This window comes from Bactrocera tryoni, chromosome 2 (genome assembly GCF_016617805.1).
Source record: "Bactrocera tryoni isolate S06 chromosome 2, CSIRO_BtryS06_freeze2, whole genome shotgun sequence".
NCBI classification, from domain to species: domain Eukaryota; kingdom Metazoa; phylum Arthropoda; class Insecta; order Diptera; family Tephritidae; genus Bactrocera; species Bactrocera tryoni.
The window spans coordinates 16,265,501-16,278,160 of record NC_052500.1 but is presented as its reverse complement, the minus strand read 5'-3'; the positions used below and the strand labels follow the sequence as shown (position 1 = coordinate 16,278,160).

Genomic DNA, 12,660 nt, shown 5'->3' with positions numbered 1-12,660 from the left:
AAGATGAAGATTACAATCACTTTGGATGAACTTAAGTACTTTTTTTTGAGAGCCGAAGGAATATTTAGCTTTTCTTACACTTAAAAACCTTCTTCTTTTAGTTGACCTTAGCACCTATTCAAGTTAAGAGAAAAACGAATTTATATGTATAAAATTTTATTAAAAAAAAATTGGTGTAGTTTGATTCTGGTTGGTGTACTTACGTGTGGGTGTCGATTTGTGGTACCCTCGTGAGTAGCGTATAATGTGGACTGTAAGTGGTGATATGGTGAGTGTGGTGAAAATTGCGTATCAGTGTTGAAAGTCTGAGTCGGTGTTGTGTGCCAGTGTGGTGTGTATGTTAAGGTCGGAGGATGAGGCTCATGTATCCAGCTAGCAACATATTAGTTGATAGGAATAGGCTAAAGTTGATAATTTTTAAAATTTAAAATTATTTAATTAAAAATATATATTCAACATATATTAGTAATTAATTTAATAAAACAATATATTAATTTCATTTATAAATTTCATTTCCCCTCTTTCTTCCAGACAATCTTCGGAGTGGTTCGGTGTCTAAATTGAAAGTCATAAGTGATTCGTGAATAGTGTCCAAAGCAAGTGAATGTGTAGTGTAATAAAAAATCATACAAGTGCGCCAACATAACCCTATAAATATAACCCAAAACTACAGGAACAGTCAGCATAATAGTTGAGGGCGCGAATAGCTCTTACCGCCATAAACCCTTCTCCGTAGTAACAGCGCAACGGCATCCCACGCCCAAAATAACCGTTGCAGCCCAAACAGCTGCAATCAGAACACTAATCGGCGTGTTATAGCACCCATCGTGCAACAAACACAACACGCGTCACCACCAAGTGGACGCGGTATACGCCACAACAATTCCCAGTCGCAGGTCTGTCGCGCTGTCGTGCGTTCGGCGAGAACACCCGAAAAGCGTCATTCGACAAATCAGTTACTCAAACGCGATCGTTATTACTATCAGGTGAATCCGCAGACGCGCTGGTATACCATATATGAACGTGTGCCATACTTCCGTTGGGAGCCACGCTTGAGCGGCGTCTACAACAGTCCCTACCCACACTATATACATCTGCCGCAACAGCAGGGCCAACAGGGCGAAGAAAAGGAGCATCATCTATTGCCATTGCCGCCACTCAAGCCGGATGAGGCACAACTGCCGCACTTGACGTCACTGCTCGAAAAGGAAAACCATCAACAACAGTTGCAAGCACAACAATTGCAGCAGCAGGAAAAGTATACACAACAGGCTTTTCAGCAGCAACAGCATTTGCAACAACAACTGAATTTGTCACATCAGCAGCAGCAGTTGCAGCATAAGCATCAGCATCAGCAACAGCAACAATCAATAATACAGCATCAGCAAGTGCCGCAACAACAACAACACCAATTGTCACAGTCGCAATTTATTTATCCACAAGCATCTGCACTTGCAACGTCAGCAACCTACGACCCATACGACTATCACCAGTCAGCTGCGCAGTCGCCGGGCCCGCTCACACCTCCGCCATCTCCCCCACAATATTCACAGTTGCCGCAATATTCACAAACTGTGCAGTTGCCGCCGTATTCGCAGTCGCCTGCACAATTGCCACAGCCGCAACTAGTGCAATCTTCTCTGTCGCCATCGCTGCCGGCATCACAGTTGCCACCACAATACAGCCACAGCAGCAGCGCTGCAGATCAACCACCAAATCTGCAATTCTACAATTGTAACTGTCACGGTACCTATTTGCCCTACGAGCAGCTGCCGCCAAACTAAGCGCATAAGCAACGTCTTGCCAACACACACACATACATAAGATGTTGGATGATGATAATAATGATTTGCTGGCTGCAGCTTCCGAAATACAACGCAGTGAGTTTGCATTTGCCTTTCTTACCACTTTGATATTTATGACAATTATAAAATCTAAAAAAGAGTTTAGTTCTTATAAAAATATATCTAGCAAAGCTTTACCCATAATCCTTTAGAATATAAATTTGATTTTACTAAAAATGTAGGATATTCATTCATTATACAGGGTTTGTCCGGCAAGTAATAGGCTATTTGGATCCCCTCTGTCGTCTTAAAATGCTTGCCTTTCATCGTCTTCTTCAGGCAAGAAAACAAAAAAGGTCCGGGGCCACATCTTGCCTGTAGGGCGACTGCAGAAGCGTTGGGATGCCGGCCTTGGTTAGGTAGCTATTCATTAGAAAGGCGGTGTGAGCAGGGGCGTTGCACCACTTCCAATCGGCTGCGATGTCTTGTCGGACCCGATTGACCCTTTGTTTGATTTTCTTTAGGACTTCCAAGTAAAACTTCGCGTTGACGGTTTGTCCAGGAGGAACAAATTCATGGTGGACGATGCGCAGACTTACCGAGTTTCCCACAGAATTTAATCGCGTACCTCTGCTCTAACGAACGCTGCTTTTCGGCTTGCACCACAACTCGTCGCGCGAAAATGTTTGTCCTGACTCTCCAGGTGCTCGGAGACAACTGAGCAACCGCTCGTACGTTAGCTAGGAACGCCCTGTACCGAATCTATTCGGTGCGCGCACGCTCAGAAGTACAGTTGGGACGGAAGAAAATCAGTCCTCTTACTTTCCGGACAAACCCTGTATTATATATGACAATCATGAACAAATTTTTCCACGTTTCCTTTTGGGTGTTGCAAATACCGTGACAAACTAAATATGCCTTGTTCAGGCTTGAAAAACTACGGAAAGCTCTTCTACTCATAAAAGTATTACCAAACTGATTAGAAAAATATAATAATTATATGAGCTAAGTTGTCCAAAATATCTTTTTAGCATACTTTCTGCGTTTTACTTATATATACTATATAATACATACATATATAACTTTTTTTTGCTTTGCGACCTACGGTCTATTGTGGCCTCCCCTATATCACATCATGAACATTTCCAGGCGCGACTGACGTAATGTGATCCCTGTCCCAGCTCCTTTAAAGTGTGGGACCCCACTGCAATGCATTGTTCTGGCCCCATCATCCTGGACGCTACCGCAGAGCGGACTAGTTCGTCGGCTAGCTCATCGCCGGCTACCCCTTTATGCAACGATAACAAGATTAGGTGTACACGGTTGCAAACTGATAGGCGATTCAGCCTTCCTATGCACTCCTCCACTAAAAAGGATTTAACCTCATCCCTGAGATCGCCTTTAGTGCCGCTTGACTATCGCTGGTTGTGATAGTTGCGGGGGAGATTGAGTTCTGCGCACTGACTTATAGCAAATACATCTGCTTGAAAGATACTCGGAAAAGAAGTGCCATTAATGTGTCTTTCCGTAGGGCCTTCATTTGTTGAGACGGCATTATCTTCGCTTTGCCGAAACCCTCTGCTGCCATTAGGAGCATGGTTAGTTTCGCTACCTGTTTGATCACTAGATGCAGCCGTGCACAAGTGCACATTGCTCCTAAAGCGCAGACAAAGGCGAGCACTTGCAGCTTTGATAGTTGAAGGCCTACCTTCTATGTTGCTTTAGATGCCCAGGCAACCGCTCTATAAGTGACAATAGGCATCTTATGAGTGCCTTGTTGGCTTTGGACAGTGTTAAATCCAAATGTTTACTCCTCCGTAAGGTTGAGTCTAATGGGAGGCCAAGGAATTTGACCTCTTTAGACAATTTCAACCCCCTGCCACCGAATGTCAAGTCCGGAAGAGATCTTCCCCTGTAAAAAGGATCACAGTTGTTTTTGCCGGGTTGATATTGAACCTTTGCGCCGACCCTTTGCTAGACTTTAGCCCCTTTTTGAACTATGTCATAGAGCGTGTTCTCAAATTTGTTACGCGCCATCGAATCTTATTGCTAGTGAGCACCTTAAGGCTCCAAAGCAGGGGGGATAGAACTCCACCCTGTGTGTAGCCACTCGTAGTGCCAAGACGAATCTTACTCTCCCCCACAACAGTTGTTTCAGATATCCTACTAAGCAGTAAAGCCTCTATCCATTTGCCGTAAGGAATGCATTATCAAAAGCACCTTCGATGTGAAAAAGGCGTTCTGTCGTGAGTTGGTACCTGGTTGCTGCCTGGCGTGTAGGGGTGCGATTTTCAGCGCCTTTGATCTTATATGGTTGTCCACAATCTTTTCCATCTCTTTTAGCCTGAAATATTCAATGATTTCACTACCTCATTATTTTATAGATTTCATTATTTAAAATCCAATTTCAAAAAATTCTTTTTTACTCGCTTTTCCGAACTTAAGTTTTATTGTTGTTGTTTTTGTAAATATATTTACATCCATTCTTCCTTGTGTTATACTCGTATTAATTATGGTTCGAATATGAGATCTTCATCTCGATGCGCGTGCCGTGAATGAAGTCCATTACGGCTGGTTGTACATGACGTATACGTAATTTATTTTTAATTAACACTTGTGAGCCACAAGCCAAAAACACATATTTGCATACATACAGACAAAAAAGTTTAAGCATACCATAAATAATTATTAACGGCATATACGACAGTGGACAAATGTAACTACATTAAAATGAATAATAATCAGGGCTGTTGTGGAATCTGATAGTTGTCGGAATCAGAATTGAAACCGATCAAAAAAAGTAGTAGGTGTCATGAATTCAGATATTATTGGTTTGATATTCGAAACAGAACTTGTATCGGTTTTGGGTGTCACGGAAACCAATTTTATCGGTTTTGCTAACAGAAATAAAGCAAGAAGATAGTCGCTCACAGATTTGAAATGTAAGTTAAGAAATCAAGATATTTTATTATTACGAATTAATTTATCTTTTTTTCTATGTGGGGAAAACATCAGTATAAAACATGAAATGTCTTAATTATTGAGTTTTTGGAAAAAAAATCTGGATATTTAAAGATAGTAGATTTACAAAACGTAATAAACTAATTTAACACCCAAATGCGTCTTTAATAGGATTACGTTTAAATGTATTCATTTGCATGTTTTGCAAATTGCTAAACCTCTGATTCGAATATTGGACTTCGTATGTTCGAAAAGACGAAAATCCAAACAGATTCTGTTACACCATTGAAAATCAGAATTGGTTTGCAATTCTGGATTCCACAACACCCCTGAATGATTGCGAAAACATGCATGACAAGGGTAAACTGACGGAAATACTCAAGAAAGCAAAGCGGAGAAATGGCAATGTGACTGTAAATTATATAGCGTTTAAAAATCATAATTTGTGTAAAGCAATGTAGAACGTTTAAATTTCTTTTTTTTTCGAAATGTTAAGGTTTTATATATAGTTAGAAGACCGAAAAGTCGAATTTTTCAGATTTTTTTTCTGAGAAAACTTTTAAATTTATTAATCAAAATACTTGTACACATATTAACTGTATTAATTTTGTTTAAGACTTAGTATAAGTAAAAATATTTATTTGGAAAAGAACTACAGCTGATCTCCGGGAGCTCCTCTCAAAAAAGACGTTTTGCGGTGTCTCTGAACTGGATTCTCCGAATTTTAAAAACCAAACAGATTTTGTTAAAGTAATGTTAAATCTAGTAATTAATCGAAGAAGTAAGCAAAATAAAATTGTTTGACCAAATGGCGGTGTGGTGGTTATTGCACGATGCGCACACAGTGGCTGTCAGCAGAAGAAGAGAGTTGATTGTATGATGTGTAGTCCTATATAGTAATAGCAGTGGGCGTCCTTAAGCCTAACGGTTAACTATGTATTCCTTGTTTCGTTTTGTGTCGTATTCGTTTCAGCGGTGCTGCTGACTTGCTGACATGATGTTGCCATATTGTATTAAGAGTTGAAATATAATATTATAATTATTGTGGTTCGTTCGTTTCTAAAAAAAAAAAACTATTTTCAGCAAAATTTCGGCCTTAAATTGTTTGTAAAAAGCATATTTATCAGTGAGAAAAAAATTTCCTTTATTTACTAAAAACTATATTTAAGAAGCTCCTGCTAAGCTTTGAGACTAATCGGTTTAGCCGGTTAGACTCAAACCGTCTCCAAGTTGAAGTAATAAGTAAACAACGGAAAATATGATTATAATTTTTCATAATGTAAGCAAACAGCTGTCTCCTTTTTACGGGAAAAATCCAATTTTCGCGGATAGCTCACGTTACGCATAATAGAAGCAGTGGCGAGGGTTCATTTCCATTGAGCTCTCATATGATAGCACGTATCAGCTGATAACGTATACGGTTTGACGTCCTTTACTAATTAAAGCAGAATGACTTTTTAGGCTTAAAAACGGCAGTAAAGGATCTTCTTTTGCCGGCATTCACATTTAGTTATTCTAGGATTAATGAAAGCGGATTTCGTAAAAATGTTGGCATTATAGTCCAATAAACCTCTCTAAACCAGACCATGTATTATGGCCTCCTTAAATATTATTATTAAAGGCTAAATTAATTTATCTATTCTAAGCAATATGGACCAAAGAAGTATCAATTTATTAAATATAATTTCGTTTTCTTTTATATAATTTTTGCTTACACCTCTGCTGAATGTTAGGCCGAGCTTTTGGTTCCTTTTGTGGACCTAAAATCCTTTAGGCGACGTAGAAATGCTAATAGATTTTATAAAAATACGAAAGTTTTATCTATTAGATTTTCAGGTCAAAAACTCGCATTGTCAGCCGAGTGTCATGCTCTGTTAGAAAAAACTTTGTTTAATGTTGGTCGGAGGGTAGGTCATCAGCCTTCTAATCGAATTTAATTTGATAGCAAATCTGAAAAAAATAACAATCTAAACTCTGATACACGAGATATGTAATTTCCATACATTCGTAGTTCGTTTATAGATTGCGTGTCTCTGCTTATAAATTATCAAATTAAACACTGATTTAATTGTCTAACGTGTACTGCACAATCAATATAAACAAAAAGAACACGAGAAACAATAAGTTAAATATAAAAGCAAGAAGAAACGTTAAATATAATACCCTTCACAAATGCAAAAATTTTCGTATAATAACTTGATTTTGATCGATCTGTATGTATGGCAGCTATATGTTATAGTATTCCGATCTGAACCAAAGAAATTGTAGCGCTTTTTTGGACAATAATCCGAGAGAATCTTCGGGGAAAAAACTTGCCAAATAAAATAGTTTTCCAAACAAGGAGTTTATTTTGATCATTCCGTTTGTATGGCGGCCTCTGAAGGATGCTGCACTCCCGAGCAGCAATTCTATTGCTACCTTAATGACTGCAACCTCGGTTGGAAGACACTGCAATAGTCAAGAAGTCTGAAGCTGGAGTTGATAGATAGCTCCCGACAGTAAAACTCTCCACCAACCTTCGTCCCTCCCATAGTTCCCTCGTCGGTTTAAGTGATCCGGTATGAAGTCAAAGTCTGTCAGGATATCCGAGTGTTCAGATACCAAAACCCAAATTGGGTTTTTAGAACCCAAGTTCTTAGAGTCTGGTAGCCACTTTCGCAGGCATACACCTTCCGACGATGTCTACGTTTGTTTGCCAGTGTGATCTTTTTAGAACCCTACATCACATAAAGACTCCATAGAACATAATGGACTTGACAAATGTGTCATAGAGCCAGAGGACCAGTTTCGGTGAGAGACCCCACCTTTTGCCAATGCCTCTTCTACAGCAGTATAAGACAATCGAAGCCTTTTTTGCTCTTTCTTCAATATTCGGCTTCCATGAAAGCTTCTTATCCAGGATAAGCCCTAGATATTTTATTTTATCCGCCAGTTGCAGACGGATGCCTCCCATTTGCGGCAGCGGTGCCACCGGAATCTTATATATTCTAGTAAATAAAACCATTTCAGTTTTAGTTGGGTTGATGGAGAGACCACTTCCGACCGCCCAATTTGTTACGACGCTGAGATACCCTTGCATCAACTCGTACACGGTACTCGGGAACTTTCCTTTGATCATAAGTGCTAATACATCTGCATAAGCCATCACCCGGCAACCACGATCCTCAAGTTTTTTAAGCAGGTCGTTAACAATCAGGACCCATAGAAGAGGAGAGAGAACTCCACCTTGTGGGGTACCCCTACTCACATTTCGTCACGTTTATAGGGTCTCCGATGTTTTATTTTGGGTGCTATAAACTTCATGGCAAACTTAATATACTCTGTTCAGGGTATAATAATGTGTCTCTCATAGAGTCAGCGGCAAATGTACTGAAAATAGATAAATACTATTTCCCCGCTACAATTGATTGCAATTGAATACATTTAATGAATTATTTAACCATATTTCACCTGGCCTCTGCTTTTAACATGTATAAATGTATACAAATGAGTCTACCTATGCGTGCAAACATAAACATAAATTTATGAAGCAAATCTATGAATACATTTCATTACCAATACCTTCAATACCTTTCATTCGAATCGTACGCTTCGATTATGCTTTTTGCGCAGCAACTAACCAATATCTACACACCACCGCACCGCATCGCACTGTGCCGTACCGTTAACCAGTCAAGCGTCAGTTATTTCTCCAGTCAGCCAGGCAGGCAGGCGGGCAAGCAGGCAGTTAGTTAGTCAGTTTGTCAAGCCAAAAGTCAGCCATCATAAATTACTTCAACTTCATTTATTCTTAAGTTATAACTTGCCGCTTGCCTGCCTCCGCGCCGCCTGTGTTGTTTCGTGATCTATTTGCATTGAATTAGCAGCCCTTTTTGTTTCACTTCCAACATTGCTTCGTGCACGCTACACGGCGTATGAGTAACCTACAGTATTTATTATTATCGACAGCTCGCCATAAACTAGTTGGCGGGCAATAGAAGTGTATGTAACGTGTTGTTTTGCGCGCTTTTCTTTATTTTATTCTGTTTATATTTTGCCATTGCCATTTCGCATTTATTTTTACTCAATTATTGGTGCTTTCTATTGAACTGTTATTTCCATTTGAATTATTATCATTTGTTTTTGATTATAATGACATATTGGTTGCGGCAGTTGGTGGATTTTTAAATTAAGATTTTTTTTTATATAATATATACACATATACATATGTATATATATACATATTTGATAAAATCGTTCCAGCTGTAAATCGTTCACGCTGGTTTAACACATTCAATAAAGTGTCATAGCTGAGGATACATGTTTTCAGAATGCCTATACAGACATACATATTTATAAAAAAGATTACTCGGTTCATGCAATGATTCGCTGAATTAAATAGAGTTTTCGCTGAAAGTATTTGAAAGTTGATGAATTTATACGGAGTTTAACCACTTCCACTGATCTTCATCAGTACTGCGTTCAGATTCTAACCATAGAATTTCCTTTCACAAGATTCAAATATTCAGGAAGTATAATTTCTGACAATTTTCTCAAATTGATCAGATATGCAAAACCAATTGATTTTTTTTTAATTCCCAAACGGATATAACCCCTTAAACCTTACTTTTGTCGAATAAAATGAAAATATTTATGTTGCAAAAATTGGAAGCAGTTCGGTCAAATGTGAAGTTACTGAATCGCATAATAATCTATGGTCCTGTTATAACAACAACAAAGTAGTATCTTTCGCTATTTAGAGAAAACAATATCTGATTTCAAATATAGATTGCTGGAGAAAGAGAAAAAATGAAATCGAGAGAAAGGAACAGATATGAAGAGGTGAGAGGGACAGAGAGAGTCTGTTACAGCAACAACAAAGTAGTAACTTTCATCTATTTGTCGAAAACAATATGTGGTTTTAAATACAGAGAGTGCGAGAGAGAGAAAAAAGAGATAAGGAGAAGATATGAGAAGGTGAGGGAGACAAAGAGAGTCTGGCTAACCGGAAAAGAACAAGATAAGAAGCCAAAGATTATCAAGAAGACATTAAATTTAAAAAAAATATTTAACGAATAATTTGTTCAATACTGCAACAACAACTGTCTTCTTTCTTTGTCTAATAGGGTGTAAAAGAGTTTTTGCTTGAAATTAATTGCCTTAAATCGAATGTCTACTGGTTTTTGTTTTTGTAGGTATACATATTGTATACATATGAACCAATATGCTAAAATGTGCAACAGAAATTCATTCCGAAATCCAATATTTGTATATAACCTTTCAAGGTCTTAACCTTTTTTCCGTAACTTTTGACGACTTATACATAAAATTTTTTAATTGCGGTCGCAACACATTTTTGGTATGTCAACATTTTGTAAAAATAATATTAATTTTTATTTACATAGCGATAAGCTGCCTTATCCGTCTTATTTCAACAACCTATTGCATATTTTTCTTAATTCTTATCTCATCTCATAAAAACGCTAAGGATTACAAAGTGAGCCTTTATTTATTAAGTCTTTACGTGCCAAACAACACACAAAAACTGTTGGTTAAAGTCGTCAACCCTTTTTGTTTACGTCCAACAAACGACCTTCTTTTGCGTCCACAATTCGTTGGCAGAGCCAGCCAGCCAGCCGATAGCCAAACAACTGTTCTTTCAGCCAACCATAATGACTGAGTGCCGTTCCCAATCATTGCTTTTCATTTTCTTGCTTTTTTTTTTTTTGCTTTGTCAACTTTATTTTGCTTTGGTTTTTCTTTTTTTTTAGTATTTTTCCTGGCTAGTTAGTTGTTGTTTTCATTTATTATGTCGTCGTCTTTTATACAAAGGTGGCACTTTGTATTGACTCGTTTGGCTTGGTGTTGTCTGCGCTGGTCTACTTTTTTTGTTTTGGCACAGTTGTTTTGGTTGTAATTTCTGTGTGCTTATTTATTTTGTTTTTGTTGTCGTTTTTGTATCTATTTTGCCATACATACAGACGTTTGTTACTGTTCCATTGCTGGCTCATAAAGGCGTAAAAGAAAATCTTGTTAGTGATATTGATTTTTGCCTTTTTATTTGCCTCGCTTACCGTCTCAGACCAGCCGTTGTAGAACATATAGAAAATCATAAAGTGTATTCATTCATACACTCTGGTCATATAGGTTGATCCATTCGAGGTTCCATACTTTTTAAAGAAAAACACCGAAACTTCAAATTTAATGGGGATGTCTATTATCATTCGAAAGAACATTGTTTGGCATTTATTTTTTGAAGATTATCTTTTTCTACGTCTCCATCCGTTAGGTCCAATTTCCGATGACTCGTTCGATTATCGAAGCGGGATTGCCCGCATACTAAGCAAAAATAATATTAATAAGTGGATTACCTGGAGGATACTCTGGGTTTTCGGGAAAACCATCAACCTCCCCCCTACCCCACCAGAGTATTCAGGTATTTTTCAACTTTTTGCGACATCTAGTGGTATATGACTTAGATTTCGAGGACCCGGAGGGCTTTTAGGTGCATCATCAGTCACTCGCCTACTACCATAAGGGTTCCGGGTTGAAAAAAGTACATATACTTAGATCCCCCCCCCAGGTCCGTTGTGGGACCAAAAACTCCTATATAATTGATCATAAGACCCACATAAATCGACAAATCGCTTTCAGTCTATGACGGATAAGGTCGGTTTCGGATATGTCGCCTGGTTCGCCAAAAGTAAGACTGTCGTGTCGTGTCGTTCAACTTCACTCTTGCAAAGGCTAGATTAAAAAGGCTACCTCACAATGCCTTTTGGACAATGTCCAGTAAGAACAACTAAGATTGCGGCAAAATGAACTTTTTGCAGTTCAGTAGATTTACTGCATTTTTTAGGTCAAAAGGATCTCGCTGTCGCACATAAGCTGGTGGTCGACCAACGCCAGCAAAGGGCACTCGAGGTCTATAAGTCCAGTATTAGAACGCACGATGACAGTGGAGATCTAAATCGTACCGACTCCAATGTGAGCGTGACATGGGTACCCCTTCTTGCTAGCTCATCGGCTTACCAGTCATAGTTTGACAATGAAGTATCTTGATGCTTTCCTTAATGAGGACAGGCATTCCTTGACTATATTTGATTGCCACTCTTAGACTAACATAAGTACTTAAAAACTCCCGCTCAACCTCAATTAAATCGTAGTTTGTGTCTACACACGTAATGATCTTTATCCCTCGTCAGCATAAAAAAAGTAGATTGAATTAAGATTGCTACTAGTGAGTTGTAAATATTTCAATTTATTTCCAACAATAAAATTACAAATCTCACGTCTGCACTTATTTATTACCAATGCAATCGTAAAAGTTTATTTGAAATGTTACGGTACCTGATAGCTATGCGAAATTGTCAATTCACCTGCTGCTGCTTGCTGCTTGGTGTGACTAACAAAGAAGCAACATACTCGTTTAGTATATCCGTTACTTGTCTGTTCGTCGCAAAAGCAATATTTTACAGCACACATATAGTACATATACCCAGCCATCTTGATGATGAAATCTTCTTTTACGGCCATTCAACATGTGTGAGTCGGATGTTGCCCATACGCTTAGGTGGCTACGTATTAGTTGCCGTTGAAATAGGATACTAAGCGTATATAAATACCCAAGTGTCGCAAGTTCTTATCGATTACAGGCAATCTTTAACTTGCAGGAGTTACATGAGTTGCATTTTTAATTTTTAAAGCACTAAAATTACACGGATGCCTTTTTAAAGTGGTAAATATGGTCATCGCCTAATCTGTTTAAGGGGCACACCCTATGATGATGATATGTTTTTGAGTTCTGTCCTCTAAAGTACTAAAGTCGTTCAAATTTGCTTGAGTGATTACTTGGAGAAAATTCGTCAGATCAAAAACCGAAATTTGGAGGGTTAAAAACGATCAACATTTAGGCTAGAACTCAAATTTTTTTTTA

At 38.3% G+C, this 12,660-nt stretch overlaps 1 protein-coding gene and 1 long non-coding RNA gene across 2 annotated transcripts in view; both read left to right on the top strand.

Moving 5' to 3' along the window:
• The window catches only part of LOC120767338, a 59,004-nt gene extending 58,393 nt beyond the window's left edge, over positions 1–611 (top strand). Inside the window, exon 3 of the long non-coding RNA XR_005704685.1 lies at positions 532–611. This is a non-coding gene — a long non-coding RNA (uncharacterized LOC120767338). The remainder of the gene's footprint in view (positions 1–531) is intronic.
• Positions 612–1,809: 1,198 nt separating this feature from the next.
• Positions 1,810–12,660, top strand: part of LOC120767337 (mucin-19) — a 33,252-nt gene continuing 22,401 nt past the window's right edge. Inside the window, exon 1 of the mRNA XM_040093281.1 lies at positions 1,810–1,880. Coding sequence (XP_039949215.1) covers positions 1,826–1,880 — 55 coding nt within the window. The 5' untranslated portion in view covers positions 1,810–1,825. The remainder of the gene's footprint in view (positions 1,881–12,660) is intronic.